At 40.2% G+C, this 24698-nt stretch overlaps 1 protein-coding gene across 1 annotated transcript in view; it reads left to right on the forward strand.

Annotated features, from left to right (window-relative positions):
- Window positions 1-180: 180 nt before the first annotated feature.
- pkhd1l1.1 (PKHD1 like 1, tandem duplicate 1) overlaps window positions 181-24698 on the forward strand; it is a gene marked incomplete at both ends in the record, with an annotated part of 73889 nt that continues 49371 nt past the window's right edge. Inside the window, 24 exons of the mRNA XM_083982335.1 lie at window positions 181-235; window positions 338-415; window positions 2875-3019; window positions 4900-5008; window positions 5153-5210; window positions 5936-6083; window positions 6780-6853; window positions 6940-6982; window positions 7831-7901; window positions 8019-8129; window positions 11513-11623; window positions 12996-13261; window positions 14929-15020; window positions 15112-15271; window positions 16125-16260; window positions 16383-16526; window positions 17793-17947; window positions 18713-18823; window positions 19444-19593; window positions 20314-20438; window positions 20526-20698; window positions 21534-21733; window positions 23237-23369; window positions 24492-24646. Coding sequence (XP_083838461.1) covers window positions 181-235; window positions 338-415; window positions 2875-3019; window positions 4900-5008; window positions 5153-5210; window positions 5936-6083; window positions 6780-6853; window positions 6940-6982; window positions 7831-7901; window positions 8019-8129; window positions 11513-11623; window positions 12996-13261; window positions 14929-15020; window positions 15112-15271; window positions 16125-16260; window positions 16383-16526; window positions 17793-17947; window positions 18713-18823; window positions 19444-19593; window positions 20314-20438; window positions 20526-20698; window positions 21534-21733; window positions 23237-23369; window positions 24492-24646 — 3003 coding nt within the window. The remainder of the gene's footprint in view (window positions 236-337; window positions 416-2874; window positions 3020-4899; window positions 5009-5152; window positions 5211-5935; window positions 6084-6779; window positions 6854-6939; window positions 6983-7830; window positions 7902-8018; window positions 8130-11512; window positions 11624-12995; window positions 13262-14928; window positions 15021-15111; window positions 15272-16124; window positions 16261-16382; window positions 16527-17792; window positions 17948-18712; window positions 18824-19443; window positions 19594-20313; window positions 20439-20525; window positions 20699-21533; window positions 21734-23236; window positions 23370-24491; window positions 24647-24698) is intronic.

Raw genomic sequence — 24698 nt, forward strand, 5'->3', positions numbered from 1 at the left:
GAAATAAGACAAATATTCTTGGATAGATTTTGAGTTTTTGCAGTGTCCTCTCTAACAGTCGCTCTGTGTTGCGTTCACTGCCTTCACCTCCTCCTCCGCAGTTAGTTTTTCCTCCTCTCCGCTGCACCTGAGCCGCAGCCGACAACAGGTGGCCGCGGGGAACTCTGGGAAATCTCCAGGATGGAGCGCGCGCTGCAGCCGGCCGCTCTCCTCCTCGCGCTCTGGTGCTGCTGCAGTGAGTGACTCTGATGATGATGATCAATAATAAACTTGATCAGCTCTGATCTGGTTTCCAATCACCGACTCTCTCTGATGACGTAACGTGTGTTTGTTGCAGCCGCTCAGCGCGTGGACTACGTGTCTCCACGTAGAGGAAGCGACAGCGGAGCGACTCGACTCACCATCTCTGGATCCGGTGAGAAGTTTTTGTGAATATTATTTACAAGATAATAACTCATGAGTTTAAAAAAAAATCTGAATGTAGACACTGGTTATTGATTTTTGAAAGTTGCACTGTTATTTTTGGATTTGCATGTTGTATTTCACACAGAGCATCATCTATTTGTTGCTTTGTTGTGCGTAAAATGAAATAAAATAAAAAGAATGTACTGCATTGTGTGCAGGGCCGTTGCTAGGAATTCTGGGCCCCCTTAAATAATACTAAAGTGGGCCCCTCCCCCTAACTTTTCCTTTTTTGTATTATCGTTTTTTATTTAGCCTTCTTTGTTTTGATGCTAATGCAGCGTTACACTGCAAAAACTCAAGTATCTTAGCAAGAATATTTGTCTTATTTCTAGTCAAAATGTAATTTCTAGTCAAAACAAATCTCATTCTACTTAAAATAAGACACTTTTCTTTACTTCTTTCAAGCATATTTTCACTTGGAATAAGTAGAAAAAATCTGATAGTGGAGCAAGTTTTTCTTCCTTATTACAAGCACAAAAAACTTACTTTCACTGGCAGATTTTTCTATTTATTGTGAATTTAAGTGAAAATGATCTAAAAACAAGTTAATTTTTAGGTTATGAGTCTCATTTTAAGTGGAAAGAGATTAGTTTTGACTAGAAATGAGACAAATATTCTTGGAAAGATGTTGAGTTTTTACAGTGTACTATGAGTATCAGTCAGGGTCTTATGCAGAATAAATCAGTCATACAAAGATTAGACTACTGGGGTCTTTTATGGGGCCCACTGGGCGCTGGGCCCCTAGAATTATCATCACCTTTCTCCCCTAAAGACACAGTCGGCAAGCAAGGAAACGTCACTTCCGGTTAGGGCCGTGGGGGAAAACAAACCGTGTCCCCCATACACACTCATGCAAAAACGCGGCATTTTAAACCTTTGTCAAAGGCTTTTTCGCCGTCCTGTCTTAGTTTTAATCACATGTATATGCTGACAGAGAGCTATATTTTTAGAAACTCATCACGATCTGGGTCGATTGTTGTCCGTACATTTAAAAATATTAGGTATTTCACAGTCAGTCATATTTGTCTTCCTCCACGGCTCTGACGCTCTCTTAGTCGCCGCCGGCCGGCTCTAGACACTCGTAGACACTGCCTGAGTTATTGTGTATTATTTTGCACCGCAAATAAATTCAAAAACCACAACCTGAACTTTTATATCGGAACTTCGCTCATCTTCTCCAAACGTGTAACGCTCTGACCGGAAGTGAAGGTTGCCGACCCTGCTGACTCGGTGTAGGCTATGGCTGTGAAAACTTTATATTTTAAGATGTACGGACAGCAATCGACCCAGATCGTGATGAGTTTTCTAATATATAGCTCTTTGTCAGCATATACATGTGATCAAAACTAAGACAGGACGGCGAACAAGCGTTTGACAAAGGTTTACAATGCCGCCTTTTTGCATGAGTGTGTATGGGGAAAACGGTTTGTTTTCCCCCACGGCCCTAACCGGAAGTGACGTTTCCTTGCTTGCCGACTGTGTCTATACAACGGCCCTGATTGTGTGTGTGAAGGTGTGTGGTAATTCACAAAAAATAGGACTTTAAAGCAGAAGTGAGTGATCCGGTCGTTTTCGCTAATGCTGCGTTCCAGGCAGGCTTTTGAAATCGTAAATTACAGCTTCAAGTCACAACTTACGACTTTGTAGCGTTCCAGGCAACCCACTCGTGTTTTTCCGACCTGTTTTACCGGTGAAAGTCACTATAACGGCCACTCGTAACTTCTGACCGGTGAACTCGTACCAGATCGAACTGGTACCACTTCACGGTCGGAAAAATACGAGTTTCCTTGAACGCACCATAACAGTCCTCGTCGCTACGTCACCACATTCACGGCGTTCCTTGGCTGCACACACAGCCCTGCATGCCGTTCTCTCTCCTCATTGGATAAAAACTGTAGGATACGATAAATGTTTTCTCTTCGGCTCAGAGCAGAGCAGAGGGACTGAGAGACCCGTGTTTCAGACCAAACACTCTATGTAAGTGATTGCTGTCGGAATATATAACTATTTAAGACTTATATTAACACAAATATATCACTCACTTCTGCTTTAAGTGTATTTGACTTATAATATTAAATTCTAAATATTGTACTTTCAAGTAGACTCCACAGTTTATTTAAATTGTTGATTATATAAAGCATTTACGTTTGTGTAACTTAAAATTTTAAATTCTGACCATTATATTCAAGTTGACTATGAACTATGAACAAATTCATTTTCTCTACTGTCAATAACTTAAACCATTTGAGGCAATCATTTGATGAAAGTGGTTTAAGTACAATCAACTTGTCAGGGTTAACAGTGTATAGGCTCCATCTATGAAAGATAGAAATATATCGGGACAGATAAAACTGATGACAGGAAGTTGTAGTGATCGGTTAATGAATGGTCTGTCTGGTGTGTCTGCAGGTTTCGCTCAGGAGCGTCAGTTCCAGCTGAACCCGACCGACGACTCGTTCGGGAACCAAGTAACTCTGGTGTCGGACACGTTGTCCGTCCCCTGCGACGTGGAGAGAGACTCCACACACGCGAACCAGATCCTCTGCTACACCAGGTAGGTCCACACCTGTCCTCACCTCTGTGATTTTATTTTATAAGGTTAAAGGGATACGCCAACATTTTTTTTTACGTGTCTTGCCTCACTCCCGAGTCCATGACCAGCAGATAGACACCATCCTTTCCACTGTGCGTGCAGTAACAAGGGAGATAGAGCCGTATCGCCCGTAATTAGCTTAGCTCAAACACTGGAAGTGTATAGGTAGTGTTAGCCTGTCTCCACCTAAAGTCATCAGAGAAACTCTTCAGCAACTCTAAACGGAAACTAGCGGGCCGATCTTCGTCTCAGAGCTGACAAAACTCTCCGGTAAGGCATCTTGAGCGGTCAAATGCCGCTAACGGGACGAGATCGGTCAAAACGGAGGGTTCAAGCAAAGACGGTTTATTTTGGTTCAAGCTAGCTACATCGAGGGTAGGTTAGCTTCCTCTTTCAAAGTAAAAGCACAAATTCTATCGTCATGGTTTTCTGTATGTAAAGGGCAACGGGTGTTTTATTTTGTGAAAGTAACCGGAAGTGCGTTGGTCACAACGGCTAGCTTGAGTAGCGCCAAATTCATCTGGACAAAATTGTAAACAGCTGGTATTTAGACAAATTAACGACACACTGCTGATCTAAACGGCTACTTTCTCGCCTAAAAATGTTTGAAATGTGGATAAAGTGATATATTTACAGAGTTTAGAGCTAAAATGAAATCAGCTTCTGACTGCTGATTTCAGCTCGGGTAGGAGGCAGGCTAACGCTACATACACTTCCAGTGTTTGAGCTAAGCTAATTACGGGCGATACGGCTCTATCTCCCTTGTTACTGCACACACAGTCGAAAGGATGGTGTCTATCTGCTGGTCATGGACTCGGGAGTGAGGCAAGACACGGGGGAAAAAAATGTTGGCGTATCCCTTTAAAGTTTCCTGATGTTTTTATATATTATATAGCTCTGGAAAAAATTAAGAGACCACTTCAAAATGATCAGTTTCTCTGGTTTTTACTATTTGTAGGTTTGTGTTTGAGTAAAATTAACATTTTTGTTTTATTCTATGAACTACTGACAACATTTCTCCCAAAACTGAAATAAAAATATTGTCTTTTAGAGCATTTATTGGCAGAAAATGACAACTACACTGCAAAAACTCAAAATCTTACCAAGAATATTTGTCTTATTTCTAGTCAAAATGTAATTTCTAGTCAAGACAAATCTCATTATACATAAAATAAGACTCATCACATTAAAAAGTAACTTGTTTTTAGACTTTTTACTTCTTTCAAGCAGATTTTCACTTGAAATAAGTAGAAAAATCTGATAGTGGATCAAGTTTTTCTTCCTTATTACAAGCACAAAAAACTTGCTTTCACTGGCAGATTTTTCTACTTGTTTGAAACAAGTGAAAATGATCTAAAAACAAGTACATTTTTAGGAGATGATTCTTATTTTAAATGGAAAGAGATTATTTTTGACTAGAAATTAGACATTTTGACAAGAAATACGACAAATATTCTTGGAAAGATTTTGAGTTTTTGCAGTGTGGTCAAAATAACAATGATGTTTTAAGTCTTTTCAGACCTTGAGTCATAATAATGCAAAGGAAACATGTTCATATTCATTGCTCAACAACACAACACAAATATTTTAACTTGGGAAAAGTTTATTAATCAATTTCTGTGGGAAAATGTCCATGTTTAATCCCAGCAGTGTTTTTTATAATCTTCTGTCTCATTAAGTCGAATGAGTTGTGAGTTTTTTTTAAACTGGAAACTTAAGAAACATTTGTGAAAGTGGTCCCTTAGTTTTTTCCAGAGCTGTATATATACTGTATATTTTTCCTGGGCAACATCCCAGCTGTGGTTTCTGATATTATGGTCTGTTGGTGTGTTGTGTGTCAGGGCGATGCCCAGAGCTCAGTACTGGGTGCGAGTCAGCGTGGACGGCGTTCCCATCCCAGATAAAAACATCTGTCGCGGCGGCTACAGACCGTATCACTGCAGCATCTACGTCAGTTCTACACACACGCACACACACACACACACACACATGCACACACACACACACACACACACACACACACACACACACACACACACACACACACACTCAGTCTCTCTGGTTACTAACAGTCTTCACTTCCTGTTCCTTCAGACCGTGTGGTATCGAACCCCGACCATCGACTCCATCTCCCCGGTCACCGGCCCCCCAGGTACGGTCACACTCTGTCTCATATGATGATGATGTGTGTGTGTGTTAAAGGGATAGTTCAACATTTTGGCAAACTGGCCCATTGCCATAATCCCTATAGTCATAGCAGTAGGTTCGTTACCTTTAATTGTCGGTGCAAGCTGTTTTTAGAACGGCGGAGCAGAGCCGTGAGCTGCTCAGAGCTATGCTACGGAGGCTCATGGGATTTCTTGGTTTCCCTCATCAAACTCATCAAATACACAATCCAACAACTCCACAACGCTCTGGTGGACAAGTTGTGACCTGCACATTCACCACACTATGAGATAATAACACAACGTTACCACACAGAGTTGTTTTAGAGGTAAATACAGAGACTGCTTGATGAAAAACTGTCCCTGAAGGCAACGTGCATCAGCGGTTTTGCATGAATTTCCCTCTACAACAACTCTGTCTGGTAACGTTGTGTTATTATCTCATAGCGTGGTGAATGTGCAGGTCACAACTTGTCCACCAGAGCGTTGTGGAGTTGTTGGATTGTGTATTTGATGAGTTTGATGAGGGAAACCAAGAAATCCCATGAGCCTCTGTAGCGTAGCTCTGAGCAGCTCACAGCTCTGCTCCGCCGTTCTAAAAACAGCTTGCACCGACAATTAAAGGTAACGAACCTACTGCTATGATTATAGGGATTATGGCAATGGGCCAGTTTGCCAAAAATGTTGAACTATCCCTTTAAACGTTGTGCAGGAACCGTGGTGACTGTGTACGGACGGATCTTCACCGACGTCTACGGCAGCAACACGGCCAAGAGCTCCAACGGCCTCAACGTGCGCTTCCTCAGGTCCTACATGGGCGGGATGCCCTGCGAGATGCTCAAACCAAACTCTGACGAACTGTGAGTCTTTATTTATCATTATTTTTTATCTACAGTATAAATATAAAGTCCAGATGTTGCATCACGGTTTAGCTGCAGGTGAAACTCTGCCGACATCCTGATGTGGTATATAAACCAGGGTGTCCGCGGGGTCTTGAAAAGTATTAAAAGGTGATAAATCAATTTTGGGAAAATTAAGACCCTTAAAGAGTATTAAAAAGTATTTTCACAACTTTATAAAGTGTTACATTTTTAAGGTAAGGCCTATTTTTTCTGAATTAGCTGTCCAAGAGTTTGAGTCCTAAAAAACATTGTGAAAGTGTGTGAATTTATTCATTTTATTAAAAACCAAAGATGAACCGGAACATAAAAAGAAGATTGTTGTTTTTGTTTTTTGAGTGGAGCAATGTTTTTTTGTTTAGTTTTTTGATAAACTTTGCCTTTTATTTATTATCCTAGCCTATTTTGAATTCTGTTGTATCATAGTGGGCTATAGTCTTTATCACAAACTAAAACTGTTACGTTAAAAGTGTCACTGATGTAAATGGTTACAGCTTGAAGTGGCGGTGAGGTATTAAAAAATATTGAGAAGGTCTTGAAAAAGTCTTAAAAGGGTATTAAAATGAACTTCAAGATTCCTGTATATACCCTGTAAACGTATATAAACGTATATGAACGTGTGTTAACGTGTGTTAACGTGTGTTAATGTGTGTGAAGCTACCAGCTGCGGCTGCGGGCCGAGACGTCTCACTGGGGCTGGATGAGCTGCAGGATGACGGGGACGTACGTCGGTAAGAAGCTGCACAGTCAGATAAGAGACAAACACCTCAATGATAAACCAGATGTAGTGTAACCATGACGACGTGTCTGTCTGCAGGTCACCACAACCTCAGCTACATCCTGGACAACGACTTTGGAAGGTACAGTAAAGCACCAAACTGATCCGAGTTCAGTCTGAAAACATTTGAGTTGAGAGAACGAACTGTATTTCTGCTTCATGAACGTTATCGTGAACGCGTTCGTTCTGGCGTTTGTGAACGGCGCTCTCTCACAGTAGCCTACGACTTTGTTAAAGAGTGAGCCAGGTTTCCAAATGTCTAAACCCTGGTTGGATACGAAGATGAAACCTGAAATAGTTGTTTCAGTTTAAATTGACAGAGTGTTTTGAGTGTGCGGTTGCTGTTTTGTTGTTTTCTAAGTTTCAAAGTTCAGCTCCAGCACGTCTTAGAGGTATTTTACCAACGGATGAGCGGTGACCTTTTTCATTAAAACTGATAAAATAATTGATGTCTGTGGTTCTATTATGGACTGTGGCATTTGTAAAAAGTAAAAAAATAAAAAATTGTCATTAATAATCCAATCACTGAGTTCTATGACATGTTCTCATCTTCTGGGTACGACGGAGTATTAGAGGGCCACATTGACAAATAAAAAAATCACAAACTTCGAGAATAAAGTCATACATTTACGACTTTATTCTTGTAAACTTACGAATTTATTATCATAATGTACGACTTAATTCTCGTAAATTTACAACTTTATTCTTTCAATTTATGACTTTATTCTCGTAATGTTATGACTTTTTTCTCATGGGAAATGTACGACTTTATTCTCGTAATTTACGACTTTTTTCTCGTAATTTATGACTTTATTCTCGAAGTCTGTGTTTTCTTTTTTTTCTCAATGTGGCTCTAATACTCTGTGTTGCTGTGAGAATCTGCTCCCAGTTCACCACCATCTGACTTCATCTGTTTCTCCCCGTCTGCAGGAGTACTCCAGAGAAGCGTCTGTACCGAGTCTCGGCGGTGGGGAAACTGTCCATGTTCCAGACCTACGCAGGTAAACCAGGAGGAGACAGAGACCAGAGACCAGAGATCAGAGTCACTTCACTCTGTTTTTATTCTTCTCCATGTTCAACGTCTCTCTGTGTCTCTGTGTCTCTGTCTCCATGATCAGAGGTGACGGGCGTCTCTCCATCCAACGGCAGCCTGCTGGGCGGGACGCTGCTGACCGTCCACGGACGCTACTTCGACCAGACCGACCGGCCGGCGCGAGTCCTCGTCGGAGGTAACGGTCCCCGTCAGGGTGGAGAGTCCACACACCTGTCTCCACATGTCTCCTCCATCTGTCTCCTCCTGTCCCCTTTCCTGTCTCCTTTCCTGTCTCCTCACCTGTCTCCAGACCTGCTGCCAACCTTGGCAAAATATTTTGAGTACCACTTGTGTCGCGCGGCTTTTTTTGCAGAATACTTTGCTTTGCACGCAGTTACTTCCCCATTCACTATCGATAAAAAAACAAACAATAAAATGACATTTATGACTTAAATACATTTATTAAACTAAATATGGACATTTTTTTTAACCATTTTTTCATATAACATCTCCTTCTAAGCCATGTACATTCTATACTGTATCAGCAACAGCTTTTCAATGGAACAAAAACACTTTCAAAACATACAGCTGTTTACAAACCAAGGTATATTATTTCAATTTCGTTGATGCTTTTTTTAATGCTCTTTTAACTACAGCTTCACTCGCAGTCATCACTCCAGAACACTTTATTCTCTCTCACACACGCATGCGCAAACACACGCGCGCGCGCGCGCGCACACACACACACACACACACACACACACACACACACACACCGCTCGCGCTAATGTCGATAGGAAAAAAAAACTCTCTGTGCTTATTTCCCCGATATGACATCGTATTTTCAAGGTGAAAGTAACGTTATTAACAGTACATATTTGCCAAAAGACACACACGTACACTCGCGCGTGCGCACACACACACACACACCAGTTTACCGTTTTAACCGCCAGCTGCTGCGGGTGGGGGCACGGGGAACGGGGAGAGAGGCGGAGGGAGGCAGAGGACAGGAGAGAGCGGGCCAACGCTGTGGGTTCGGCAGACTCGTTATTCTCCGCTACTCAATCAATCAATCAATCAATCAATCAATCAATCAATCAATCAATCAATCAATCAATCAATCAATCAATCAATTTGTTTATTTCGGGCATGTCAATTTAAATCATCATCATCACACTTCATCTTAGTTCAAATAATACAATACACATGGCCGAAAGGGAAAGCGGGAGAAGCAAAAGCTTATCTAGTCCCGCCCCCATTACCCACAGAATAAAAATCTTTTCATAATCAGATCATATCATAATCTTTTTCTTTTTGGTTTTTTGGTTTTTTACATTTTGATATAGTATTCTTTTACTTATGACATTTGACATAACATGTTACAGCAGTAGGTAGTTTGAAGGATGATTGGTTGAAACTGCACCACTACACTGCTGCATCGTGTTGTCAGACAGGAGTATTGCACGTGCACATTTCTAACAGCACTCACAGATGTCTGCAGCTTTTTGAGTAGTTTAATGAGGCGGAGCGTACCAGCGTATTTTGATGTCAAATTGCGTACCTGCTACACAAAATGCGTACAGGTTGGCAGGTCCTCCTCCTATCTCCTTCACCTGTCTCCTCCTCCTGTCCCACCTGTTGCCGTGACAGCATCAGTACAGAGTGTTCATCATCTCGTCTCGTCTCGTCTCGTCTCGTCTTGTCTCTGGTGAACAAAGGTTGTCATGTCATGTTGTCGTGCAGGAGTTGTTGTGCGACGGTGATAATCCTTTTCAACACAACAGCAGCTCAACATTCCTCACAACAAAAGAAACGTGTGAAAGAAGCAGAAAGAATCCGACGGAGCTCAGAGAAGCAGTCGACCGCGACCTTTAACCCCTCATCGCTCGCTTTCATCCTGTCGCCGATCACACCGTCACGTTTGACACCTGACGAGGACCAATCATCAGATACAGAAAACATTTTAATATCTAAAATGTTTAGACTTTAATCTGATTGATGAAAAGTTTATATGATCAGATTTAGGGATGTCGCGATTATAGATTTTCTTGGTACGATTATTGTCAGAGAAATAATCACGGTGTTACGATTATCACGATTATAATGCATTAATTAATTTCACAACACTATGTATGTGTAAAATCAAATATAGTCTAAATAATCACAATGCTCTATTAATAAAAGGACCAATTATATTCCCCAGGGGAATTCATTGTCTTTTTTACCAAATGTTTAAGTCTATTTTAATTGTTTTTTTTTGTTACAAATGACACACAAACTTTTAAATTCCTACCGATTCAATGTTATATTAGGTAAATGGACCAGTATCTGTACATTTACCTTTACTTTGGCGCACATTTGTCAAGATGGTTCTGACATAATCATTTTTGGAAAGGGACGGTATTTAGGAATCTTTGCGATAAATTAATTGTGGCGTTTAATACCGCGATTAATTGTGAAAGCAAGTAATCGTGACATCCCTAATCAGATTATTCAGCTTTAAATCTACAGAAAAACTAAAAACTAAAAACATTCAAGTGAAACAGTCGTTAGGATCAGTCCTCTGTGTTTCTTTAGAGTCTATTTAAAACCAAACTGTGACCAGATCTCAGAGTTCAAACAGACTTCATGAGTATCTGTTCGTCTGTCATCAAAGATAATCAGTATTGATCAGATAAGGAAGCGTCACATGAGCCTCAGATAACAAACACATCACTGATACAACAGTTACACACCGACATGACAAGTCATTATTGAGACGTTCAAAGTCAATGTCATGTCAGGTGTCGTTGTAAAGCTCTCTCTCTCCTGAACAATGATGTAATTTCCTTCATATCCGCAACAAATCATAAAAGTACGATTGACAATAACAATCTATGTAATTTTACAGTCCAAGTCTTTAAAGGCCGTTTTCTCAGAAAGAGTTTTTCAGACTCAGACTCTGAGCTAGAAATCTCCACTTCAGCAGCACTTACAGACACCAAACCTTCCACTTTGATCCCTTTCTATATTCTGAAGGTTTTTACAGAGGGGATTGTTGATGTATCATTCACAGCCTCATTTATACAAAGTGTTGTTCCTAAAAACAGGGCGAAATTGGATTTTTTAGGGCTGGTGACAGTATTTTCTCATTTACAGAGTGATAAAAACAGATATCCAGAATCCTCCTCTGTAAAAACTTCTGACTCTAATATGTCAACAAAATAAAACAAGAATTTTGAAAGTGGCTTTATCCATTGTTCAGATTTCTGTTCTGGAAATGTATGCAAATTAGCGCATATTTCATTAGATATTGCCTCATTTACATATTTAAACATAAAATTTGAATACAATTTTGTAATACAAAAACAATTGTCTTAATGTGAGTGATGAACTTGGGAAGTTTCATGGTGAAATCTGTTAGTTAATTTTTTTCCCCTATTCACCTGTAGTGTCTCCGCTTAATGGTTTTTATATGAAGGAGTGAATGTGTTAATTAATATTAATTTGTCCCTATATGTTTATAACTGTTATTCATAATGTACCTGTGTGTGTGTTACTGTGTGTGAAGTAGTTGTGTTGTGTTGTGTGTCTCCTCAGGTTTGCCCTGTGACGTCCACACTGTCACCGACAACATGATCACGTGCACGACGGCCGAACGCCCGATGGACGACCACATGAGAAGTCCCAACAGCACACGAGGGTTCCCAGGTGAGGACATAACATCTCTGTCTCCTCTAATTGGAGCTGCTGTGTCATTATCTGAACAAAAGGACGAACTTCAGCTCGTTAATCGCAGCAGGAATGTGAAGCATCCGTCCGTGTGTCCGTCACGCTCCATCAAGTCTCTAAACACCTGGATGGTCTTTGTTGTCTCTTATCTGACTGTAACAGAAACAGGTTTGCCGTCAGTCAGTCAGCCCAACGGTTTTTAACTCTGAGAGAAACGCTGTCGCAGAAAAATATTAATTATTAACTAATGAAAAAGTCAATAAAGTGAAATGGATGAAAGGAATGTTTACTTACTAAGGAGGAAGTCGATCAATCGGAGCTCCGTGTCCAGATTTGAACCTTTATTCACTTCGCTCTGTGTCTTTAACGCCAGGGTCAAGTTGTTGCTTTGTCGCCTCGCGTCTAAAAGTTGTGTTTGTTTTAAAGCAAAAGATTTAAAAACCTAATGTCGCCTCCTCCAGGTTTAATTTAAGCCACAAAAATCTAATTAACAAGTTGTTGAGTCCAAGCGAACATCTGTGAAGAAGTTGAAGAAGAAATACTCTGAGATATTGTTTTCAAAGTCACTGTGACCTTGACCTTTGACCTTCAGTGACCAATATCTAATCAATCAATCACTTTGAGTCCAAGTGATTGATTGTGATAAATCTGAAGAAGTTATATTACAGTTTTACTGATCGATGGACAAATAGTTCCATTCAGTTTCCTGTTGATCGACATATTGATGCGGTTAGGTTCAACTTTATTCATCCCAGAGGGGAAGTTCGTTTGTCACAGCAGCATGACAGAGAAACAGGACATTTGTGTACTAAATAAATATATAAATCATAATCTATATAAAATTGTACAGAAAATAAAACACATAATACATAAAAATACTTTTAAAAATCCTGTTGCTGGACAGAATAACAGATTTAAAGTGCTTGTTGGTCGACAAACCAGGATTCCAACTTCCTACACATTTGAAATTTCAAAATTCAGGACTTTTTCCAGACTTCTCTGTAAAAAAAATCTAATAATTTGTGACATTTGAGTAATTAGATGTGTATCATGTAACTAAATCATGCAATTAATCATTTGTTTTCATTATTCTGAATGTGTATGCCAGTAGGTATGTCACCAAATCATTTCCAGGAGATTGTAGCTACAATAGCGCATATAAAATAATTAACCCAAATAACTAACAGATAAGACCAAACAGATAAGTATTAAGATAAATACATATTTCCATACAGTAGTTTCCATTTTACATATTTTTCCAGACCTGGAAATGTATAAAATCAAATTCCATCCTTGCATAGGAACAGATAAAAGCTGTCATCATGTTGTGTCTTGTGTCGTGTTCGTGCAGGAAGCCGAGGTCTGAGGATGGAGGGATGGAACGACACCAATCCGCGTTACCTGACCGACATCTGGGATTACCATGACAACATGACGGGCTACTGGAGCCAGTGGATCGACGCCATGCCGCACCCCTTCCCCTTGAACCACAACTGGTTCTCCACCCGGTCCAGAGGCTTCCTCGTCCCGCCGGCCACCGGAAACTTCACGGTCTACCTGCACTGTGACGACCGCTGTGAGCTCTACCTCAGCAACTCCAGCCGGCCCGACGACAAGGTGCAGACACACACAGCTTACACATTATATTATAGTATATATTATATTATACTAACTTTATATTTAAGTTAAAAAGCAACAGAGAAATGGTCAAACATTAACAAGACCGGGTTGATCCAGCAGAGTTTTGGTACTCCAGACTGGACTTGAGTCACGTCCAGGGTTATTATAGTTCACTAAAACTAAAACTAAAACTAGCAGTGAAAAAATAATCTAGTAAACTGAAATAAAACTAAAAACTAGAGCTAGCTCCAACATGTCGATGCTAAACTGCAGTAAAGTAAAGTAGAGTCAGATAACATCAGCTTAGTTGATAAGATAGAGTGAATGGAACCTGATGAGGACTGATGGGAACATTATGGGATAGATGCAACTAAAAGGGAACAAGTTCATCTTCAGAAGTCTGACTGAGGCTTTCTCCTAAAACCTGGACAACTACAACTAAGACTCAATAAAACTACAACTAAGACTCAATAAAACTACAACTAAGACTAAGACTAAATAAAACTACAACTAAGACTAAATAAAACTACAACTAAGACTCAATAAAACTACAACTAAGACTAAATAAAAACTACAACTAAGACTTAATAAAAACTACAACTAAGACTAAATAAAACTACAACTAAGACTTAAATAAAACTACAACTAAGACTAAATAAAACTACAACTAAGACTAATGGTGCGTTCCAGGCAGCCCGTAACTCGTATTTTTCCGACCTGTTCCTATGGTTACCCGTTAGAACGTACAGTCAAACTCGTAACTTCCCACCTGTGAACTCGTACTAGATCGATCTGCTCCCAGTTCCCAGTTCGTAACTCGTAACTTGCCTGGAACGCTACAAACTCGTAACTGGTGACTTGAAGTCGTGACTTACGGGTTAAAAAGCCTGCCTGGAACGCACCATTAGACTAAGACTAAATAAAAACTACAACTAAGACTAAATAAAACTACAACTAAGACTAAGACTAAATAAAACTACAACTAAGACTAAATAAAAACTACAACTAAGACTAAATAAAAACTACAACTAAGACTAAATAAAACTACAACTAAGACTCAATAAAACTACAACTAAGACTACATAAAACTACAACTAAGACTGAATAAAAACTACAACTAAGACTAAATAAAAACTACAACTAAGACTAAATAAAAACTACAACTAAGACTAAATAAAAACTACAACTAAGACTAAGACTAAATAAAACTACAACTAAGACTCAATAAAACTACAACTAAGACTAAGACTAAATAAAAACTACAACTAAGACTAAGACTAAATAAAACTACAACTAAGACTAAGACTAAATAAAACTACAACTAAGACTCAATAAAACTACAACTAAGACTAAGACTAAATAAAAACTACAACTAAGACTCAATAAAACTACAACTAAGACTAAGACTAAATAAAAACTACAACTAAGACTAAATAAAAACTACAACTAAGACTAAATAAAAACTACAACTAAGACTAAACAAAAACTACAACTAAGACTAAATAAAACTACAACTAAGACTAAATAAAAACTAGTCAATTCCTCTAAAATAAAAACTAAACTAAAACTGATTCATCACTTGTTGAACTCATGAAAACTGAAATAAAAAAGCAAACTGAAAGACTAAATAAAAACTCCTGATGATCTTTTATTTTCCTCTCCAGGTTAAAGTTGCTCATCAGCCATATTATGTCTCCAACTTCAATTACCTGGATTCCCAGAGGACGGAGGTTCTGTTTCTGGAGGAGGGGAAGCCGTGAGTCTGCTTCTGTTTCTGAACCATATTTACAATAAATCTAAACGTTAATGAGTGAAACACTGACTAAGAGTCTTTAAACCTCCTGCAGCTACTACATGGAGATCCTGCATCAGGAAAAGGGAGGCCACGCCAGTCTGAACCTGGGTCTGTTCCAGGAGGAGAGTTCCTTCACGGAGGACCAGTCCGACGACGCCGTCAACGAGATCCAGAGCATCATCGCTGAGTACGACGTGTTCGACGAAGAGCAGGTGTGTGGCGGCTAAACCTCATTTAACACCTGGTTCTGCAAGACATAAAATAATTGTTTGATTCTTTACTAATTTAACCTACTGGCCTCTGGAAAGAGCAGCCAACAGTTTCATCCTCCGTGCCATAAGATCGCTGAGCTCAAACACTTTATAATGCAAACTGCACTTTATACTTTGTATTTTTCACTCTATTTATCTATATGTTTATTTGTACTCTACCTTTAAACTCTATTTTATCTATTTTTATTCTTATTTATTTCAACACTGCAATGGGAGAAATGAATGCGAACAAAATTTCGTCCTGTGCACAGCTGTGTATGTGAATGACTATAAATTATTTCAAGAACATTAGAGACAGAGTTGTTTTAGAGGGAAATGCAGCCGGAACTACATTCCAGACACGGCTTCTGGGTGGAGGGATTTCAGAAGAGAAAGTAGTTCAGAATATTTGCTTCATGTGTCGTCATGTTACATAATTATACATGATACAATAGGCAAATTTTCCAAAATGTTGAACTATCCCTTTAAATTAAACAGTAACTAAAATCAACCGTATTTTAAACTCTTTATACATTTTTAATAAAATCTTAAAACCTGTTGAATCTGCTCAATTTACATTAGCAAGTTTGTGCCGGTCTCATAAGAACCTTTTCTACTTTTTCATCACAGTTCTCAACTTAAATCCTTTAGAAGCAGAGACATGGTTTATAATAATATATTAAGCTACATTAATATATTTTAAACAAACGATGCAGCTTCCTTGTGTAGAAGCTCTTGTTCTTCTTCTGAGGGAAGAAAAGACGAATGTAAAAACCTTCTGACTGGTCCTTGTTTCCGTCCGTCTGTCCCTCAGGTGTTGACCTTTGACTCGTGGCCGACCAACGCCGTCAGAGTGAAGGAGGTGCAGAAGGTGAGCGTGAGCAGCAGCTGCGACGGCCAGATGTGCAGCAGCAGCTACTACAGCCTGAGCTACGGACACGCAAAGACCGGTAACACACAAACACACAAACACACCTGGACGGGAAACGGTCCATTTTAAAAATCTGTGACCAGAAGTAAAAAAAAAAACAAACAAAAAAAAAACCTTTGTCTGTGTGGTCGTTGTCCTCAGGTCCGATCCCCGTCAGCGCCTCGGCTCAGGTGGTGGCGGCGGCGCTGAACCACCTGTGGTCCATCAGACCCGACGGCGTCATGGTGACCAAACAGGACGACGACCAGGGAACTCACTACACCGTCACCTTCAACTCTGACCGAGGTGAGATCAACGTCATCGGTGTCATCATCTAGTACTAGTACTGATTTAGGTTACACTTTATAATAACTACACATTATTAAGCATCACACTGCAAAAAACTCAAAATCTTTCCAAGAATATTTGTCTTATTTTTTGTCAAAATGTCTCATTTCTAGTCAGAACTAATCTCTTTCCACTTAAAATAAGACTCATCACCTAAAAATTTACTTGTTTTTAGATAATTTTCACTTGTTTCAAACAAATTTTCACTTGAAATAAGTAGAAATATCTGCCAGTGAAAGTAAGTTTTTTGTGCTTGTAATAAGAAAGAAAAACTTGCTCCACTATCAGATTTTTCTACTTATTTCAAGTGAAATGTAGTTTGAAACAAGTGAAAATGATCTAAAAACAAGTAAATTTTTAGGTGATGAGTCTTATTTTAAGTTAAATGAGATTTGTTTTGACTAGAAATTAAATTTGACTAGAAATAAGACAAATATTCTTGGTAAGATATTGGAGTTTTTGCAGTGTAGTTAAGCAGTAATAAATACTGAATTCTTCTTTTATAACGCATGAATACTCGTTAGTATGTAGTTCATAAACACAGTTAGTGCTTATCAACGATGAGTAAAACATTTTTAACTGTTTATAAACTACATACTAATGAGTATTCATGTGTTATAAATGATGAATTCAGTATTTATTAAAGCTTAACTAATGCTTAATAGTGTGTAGTTATTATAAAGTGTTACCTTTATTTATTTTACTTTACAAAGCATTTTATAAAATAACACATGAACATGTGGTGTTTTCTATTCTAATAATACAAGCATTTTTTCTAACACATGTCTATGCTGCTTTCTGCATTTTGCACTTTTCATATTGCACCTTATTATTACTCCACATTATCACAGGCTACCTCAGACTTTCTTTTTGTTTGGAAAATGTATATGTCCATTGTCTGTCTGTCTGTATATCTTGTGTTTATTTAATTATTGTTGATGTCTGTGTTCACTTTTATGTTATAGCCTACTGTATGTGTGTGGTAAACGTGTGTTCAATGTTAATTTGCACATTTGGAGTTTGGGGAAACGCAATTTCGATCCCTTGTGTAATTGACTGTTATATAGTGTGATTGACAATAAAGTTCACTAAACTAAATTAAACTAAACTAAACTAAACTAAACATCTTAATATATAAAGAAAACCTTCATGTTGTGTCTGTGTTACGTTTGATTTCTAATTGATTGATAATCGATTGATTATCTGTGTGTTTTTTCTCTGCAGGCGACTTCGACCTGCTTCAGTCGGAGGTTTACGGCGCCGACACCAACATCACTGTAGTGGAGGTCACCAAGGGGAGGGGCAACATGGAGACCTTCACCCTGGAGTGGGGGGGCGTCCCCACCAAACCCATCGCCTACAACGCCACGGAGGCCGAGGTCTGAACTACAGCATGACACGGGAGTGGATTTTCACTCCCGTCCCATCCCACTACCAGAGAAAAAATCCCATCCCATCCCAATCCCACCCGGAGTAAAAAAATAAATCCCATCCCGTCCCACTGCTGTAGAATGACTCCCGATCCCATCCTGCTCCCACTCAAAATTACTCCCACTCCTGTTTCTTTTAATTAATAAGTTAGTCATTAGGAATTTCAATGGATTTCATGCAGTTTCAATTCAAATGACATGGCACCAGTAATAGTAAATCTGTGGGTATAATCTGTAGCTATATACTGTATATTGCCAATCCATTTTCAAACAATATCGGACCAACATAAATGTGTCATGGTCTGTGGTCCCATTTTTCTATTATGGGCCAGCGAATGGATGCCAGTTTAACAAAAACAGTACATTGGTCACACCATGTCCATTTATGTCCATCTTAGTTAAATGAACCTAAACATGTTGCAAAAATGTTGCATTTTGTTCTTATTGTGTGTCCACTCCCCATTTAACTAACTAACGCAGTTCAAAATAGTTTTGGCTCACTGAAAGATGACGACAAAAATGGACGTGTCTGTCCTTTTGGTTGTTTTACACGGCTGAAAATCATCATCTATTAATGGGGTTCCCGCAAAAACAAATGTCATCCTCTAGTATGAACCTGAAACCGGTCCTGGGTCCGATACAGAACCTGCAGCGTCTGTATTGGAGAACAGACTCTAACGTCCACTGTGTGTGTCTGTGTGTGTGGCTCAACAGGTGCAGTCGGCTCTGGAGGACATGATGGCGGCCGAATGTCCCGCTGAGATCCTGACCACTGAAGGCACCACGGTCAAATACTTCCAGGACTTTGAGGAGGACCAGTCTCAGGTCGGTGGTGGACTCAGACCTGGGGCTCTTTGGCTCTGCTCCAATCCAGCAGCTAAACTGAAACTAAACTGGGACTGTTTCACATGGAAACAGTCCCAGCTCGTCCAACGTTGTAAACAAATGCCATACGTGAACCAACTGTTCTCTCATTGGTCAGAAATTTTACCTGGAAGAAAAAGAAGGAGGTCTGAAAATTTAAATCCGACCCAGTCTGAATCGCGAGTATATTTTCCGCCCAAACCTGACCCGAACACGAAGCTCAAACAAACAAGAAGCCGACAGAGTTGTGTATAGGTTTATATTATTGGCCTGAAGCAGCGCGTTGGGTCGTTGAGAATCAGAGAACATCAGCAGCCTGTTGTGTCGCTTACATTCTCACTGCAAAGGAACCGCTCCAAAACCGCAGACCAACACTTCTGAGCGATCTCGGCCGCTTGTTTTATTCCTAGTGCGATTGCTGTGTTCACATGTGACCAAACTAACCGACCTTCGAGGGGAAACTCTCCCTGTTTCAGAACAACTGCTCCAAACGAGCCAGCTGTAAAAACACACTAACTCACTAGATGATGGTTTGCTGCATCTGAGCCTCTGACTCTGGTTGTCCTGTCGTCTCTCCCCAGTTTGCCGGAGGAGAGAAGGGAACAGCTGTGAATCACTCTGCGTTCTGCGGCCGCTGGTCTCTGAAGAACCCTCAGCTTCTCTTCAAGGACGGCTTCAAGTCGGAGTCGGGGAAGTCGTACGGAGCCGTGTCCCTGGACCAGCACTCCACGGTGACCAGACTTTACCTCATTAATAAACACCATGTCATTAAAACCTTTGTCATATCAGGTTTTCTACTTATTTCAAGTGAAATTTAGTTTGAAACAAGTGAAAATGATCTAAAAACAAGTTAATTTTTAGGTGATGAGTCTTATTTAAGTATAATGAGATTTGTTTTGACTAGAAATCAAATTTTGACTAGAAATAAGACAAATATTCTTGGTAGGATATTTGAGTTTTTGCAGTGTAGTTAAGCATTAATAAATACTGAATTCTTCTTTATAACGCATGAATACTCATTAATATGTAGTTAATAATACAGTTAGTGCTTATCAATGATGAGTAAAACATTTTAACTGTTTATTAAATACATACTAATGAGTATTCATGTGTTATAAATGATGAATTCAGTATTTAATGCTTAACTAATGCTTCATAGTGTGTGTTTATTATAAAGTGTTACCTTTATTTATTTTTACAAACAATATATATATAAATTAACACATGAACACGTGGTGTTTTCTATTCTATAATACACATGTTAAAGTTTGGGTTTGGGGAAACGCAATTTATAGTGTGATTGACAATAAAGTTCACTAAACTAAACTAAACTAAACATCTTAATATATAAAGAAAACCTTCATGTTTTAACAAACATTTCACTGTGTTACGTTTGATTTCTAATTGATTGATAATTGATTTGTTGCCCCCGACCCGTCTCTGTCCTCCAGCTGTGCTTCGCCTACCGCGGGACGCTGAAGGACCAAGTCGGGATGAAGTTCACGTACCGCAACACCGACGGCAAAACCAAGACAGAGACGGCCCAGATCAGCACGGTGTTCACACGGAGCTCCAGGTCGGTGGAGACGAGCAGCTGATCGGTAACATCTGGAACATCTGGGAGCAGCACACGTCCTCACATCTGTCTCTGTCTCCTCCACAGCTGGAGCTACAAGTGTCTGGACCTGCAGAGCCTCCTGCAGACCGACTACATCGGCAGCAAGTACCAGCTACTGCAGTTCCTCCTGTACAGAGACGCCTCCGCTGGCGACGCCGGCGACTTCTACGTGGACGCCATCCACATCGGGAAGAGAGCGACCACCAGAGACGAACGAGGTAGAAGACGAATGTTACGTAACAAAACACGACTGAATAATATTATTATATAATATAAGCAACAGGAAATCACAGGTTGTTGTGTGATATCAGCAACACAACGACATATTTACTTTGAACATGACATGTAAAACAAAATAAAATTTGTTCCTTCGTCTGTAAATAACATAAACAAGTTGAAGAAAAATAATTAGAAACAAAAACACAAAAGCATAATCATCATGTTGGAAAAGGAGTTTTTGTAATCAATCATGGTTTTCATAGATTAGCTGGGCTAACCGTTAGCTACCTGTTGAACTTTAACAACTCAGTGACTCAATAAACGGTCCATGAAAAAATATTTTTTCCAGCAGATATCTTAGTTACAACATGACTGAGCTAACTGGAGCAGTTTCATGTCGTGTTGGACAACGGGAGGGTTTTAACAGCTGACGTCCTGGTGTTAGCTTAGCTACTACCGTTAGCTTAGCTACTGCCATTAGCTTAGAGCTACCACCGTTAGCTGTCCCTGTCAGCTGAGCCACTGATGCTTTCTAGACACTGTGATTCCCCCAAACTGAATAAATACCACACATAGCAACACAAAACTCTTTGTTCGTGCATACAGAAGTAGTAATGTTCCTACAGTCATTTCAGATTTGTCTAAACGGTGATGAAAAACATGATAGCTAAATCGTCACTGTTCTCATTCATATTACGTGCTGGTTTTCTACCCGGAAATAGTTGTAAACAACAAGGAGATTTGTTCTATTCAGTCCTAAGTTTAATATCTGTGTCTGTAAAAACAGTTCTTTCTTTGTGTTGAATCAGTTGTTGTTGTGTTTCCGTCTCTCAGCTGTTCCTCTCAGGAGGAGGCCGCCGCCCTTCGAGCGCTCCGGTCGCTTCTTCGAGTCGTTCAACGTCACCAGAGACGCTAGCGCTAACGTTAGCAGAGACGCTAACGTTACCGCCGCTCCTCAGGTCCGATACCGGATCAAGGCCACGCCGGCGGACTGCGCCTTCGACTTCCCGCTGCTCAGAGTCGCCTTCCTGCAGGTAACTGACCCGTTCCTGCACAGAGAGGCGTGGTGTTGAGTTCCGGTCATAGACTGTAAAAAAATATGGACGTAGCATCCGTGACGTCACCCATTGGTTTTGTGGAGTCGTTTTTGTGACTCCAATATGGCGGCCTGAACAGCGCCATGTTGGATTGGTCGGGCCGAGAACCCGCCCACTGGCCTCGAAGCAGCTGTCCACGGAGCTGCTCGGACCTGTCACTCAACGTTTCCGCGCCCTAATTGGCCAGAGTTTTAACCTAATAACAGTAAAACGGTAGAGTTAAAAAAAATTCACCCCCCTCAGAGTGTGTGCGGGGGTAGAAACTATCGATTGTGAAAAAAAAACGTGCTGACACAAGGCTTTTAACATGTTTATTGAGGATGTAAAGTCGGCGATTTTAACATGGGGGTCTATGGAGAATGCTGCTTTCTGACACCAGCCCCCAGAGGAAGCCGGGGGGATTGCAGTTTTTTGAACACGGAAGTGAGCTTCACTTCTCAGACCGACAACTGCCCCCTTGGTTCAGGTTTATCCTGTCATTCAGGACCAAGAAACTCAAATCTGACACTTCATTATTTTCTAAATGTGTTTTTAGTTATCAGGAATATCAGGAATCGAAACCTGTGATCGTCCGTCCACACAGTGTGGATGTTGAATAGTCAGAGGAAGCAGCCGTCAGGTGATAAACTGATAAACTGAGGAAGTGATTTAAATCAGGCGCCGCGGTGACGCCGTGTGAGTCTCGTGTCCCGACCGGCAGTGAACGCATCATTTGACTAAGAGAACGGGAAAGAAAACGTGACAGATAAGAAAACGTGATAATAAGGTGAAAGAAGTGTCATTTAAAATGATTCATAGATGTTACCCGGTTAAATCCTTCTTTATCAAATTCAATTCAATTTGTTGACCTAGATCTGAAGTGTGCCATTTGTGACTCCCATACTGAGACTGTTATTCATCTGTTTTGGAAATGTGAATATACCCGTAAACTGTGGCAAGATATTTGTAGATTCATTTTAGATAATATCTGCTGTGATTTTGAGCTCCTCTTGCAAAATGTCCTTTTTGGATTTATAAAGAGTGACGCTCCAGCTGAAAAAGAATATTTTTTTAATTAATCTCAATTTAAAGTGTAAATTTGCCAAAGTAAAACCCATTTTTTGTGTTTTCATGAAAGAACTGGAGGTGTATTTCAAGTCAGTTTCCTCTGCTAATAACAAGAAAGCTATCAAAACTATAAATCTGTGCTCCCACTTTAATATCTTTAATTCAATTTAATTTCCATTGCTCATATCCCCTGGTGCATCTTACTTTTTTCTTCTCCTTTTTATTTTGTATTTTTTGTACTATTATTTATTTCTATTTATGTATGTATTTATTTTATTGTCACGTCTATTTGTTATCCAATTGTTATTAATATGATGCTCATCATATGGTTTTATGCACTGTTTGTGTATTTTGTAAAGCAATAATCTCTCCCTCTCTCCTGTGATGTCACAGATGTCTAAAAGCAGCGAGGACGCCACCGAGTTCATGTCCGGGGCGACCAACGTCACGGTGACGCGGCCCCACAGAGCCACGCCCCCTCTGAACGGCACCTTTGATGTGGAGATCTACGGCGGCCGAGCTGAAGGTAACGTTGCCCACGGCGACCGCAGCAACACCTGTCACATAACATTTGCATCGGAACAACTCTTTTATCTGCTGCGGCGGTGATGATGTGATACCACAGATAACCGTCGACCAGAAGGTCACACTCAGGCTCCACCCCCTCACTGCACTGTTACCATGGTGACGGAGGCTGATGTTAACCTATGTACAGTGGGGAGAATTAGTATATGATCGCCTGCTGATTTTGTGAGTTGAGTTGAGTTGGGTTGGGTTGGGTTTAGTTTGGTTGGGTTGGGTTGGGTTGGGTTTAGTTTAGTTTGGTTTGGTTGGGTTGGGTTTAGTTGGGTTGGGTTGGGTTGGGTTGGGTTTAGTTTAGTTTAGTTTAGTTTAGTTTAGTTTGGTTTGGTTTGGTTTGGTTTGGTTTGGGTTGGGTTGGGTTGGGTGGGGTTGGGTTGGGTTGGGTTTAGTTTAGTTTAGTTTAGTTTAGTTTAGTTTAGTTTAGTTTAGTTTAGTTTAGTTTAGTTTAGTTGGGTTGGGTTGGGTTGGGTTGGGTTGAGTTTAGTTTAGTTTACTTTGGGTTGGGTTGGGTTTAGTTTAGATTAGTTTAGTTTAGTTTAGTTGGGTTTAGTTGGGTTTAGTTTTAGTTTGGTTGGGTTGGGTTTAGTTTTAGTTTTAGTTGGGTTGGGTTGGGTTGAGTTTTAGTTTGGTTTGGTTTAGTTTAGTTGAGTTGAGTTTAGTTTAGTTTAGTTTAGTTGGGTTGGGTTTAGTTTTAGTTGGGTTTAGTTTTAGTTTGGTTGGGTTGGGTTGGGTTGGGTTGAGTTTTCGTTTGGTTTGGTTTAGTTTAGTTTAGTCTGGGTTGGTAGTTGGGTTGGGTTTAGTTTAGTTTAGTTTAGTTTAGTTTAGTTTAGTCTAGTCTAATTAAAGATGTGAGCCTGCCGTGTGTCCTCAGGTCTGTCCGTGGACATCAGTGAGGAGGACCTGCAGTTTAGTTGAGTTTAGTTGAGTTTAGTTTAGTTTAGTCTAATTAAAGATGTGAGCCTTCCGTGTCCTCAGGTCTGTCTGTGGACATCAGTGAGGAGGACCTGAGGTTTAGTTTAGTCTAGTTTAGTCTAATTAAAGATGTGACCCTGACGTGTGTCCTCAGGTCTGTCCGTGGACATCAGTGAGGAGGACCTGAGGTTCTCCCTGGAGGGGATCCAGGGGATGGGCCAGGTCCGAGTCTCGGCCCAGGGAACCTGCAGACGGCCCAAGTGGAGAGTGGAGTGGCTGACGAGGCCCGGAGACCAGCCCCTCATCCAGGTCAGACCTCCTTCTCTCTTTCTTTCTTTCTTTCTTTCTATTCTTTCTTTCT

This window comes from Trachurus trachurus (genome assembly GCF_905171665.1).
Source record: "Trachurus trachurus genome assembly, chromosome: 11".
NCBI lineage: Eukaryota > Metazoa > Chordata > Actinopteri > Carangiformes > Carangidae > Trachurus > Trachurus trachurus.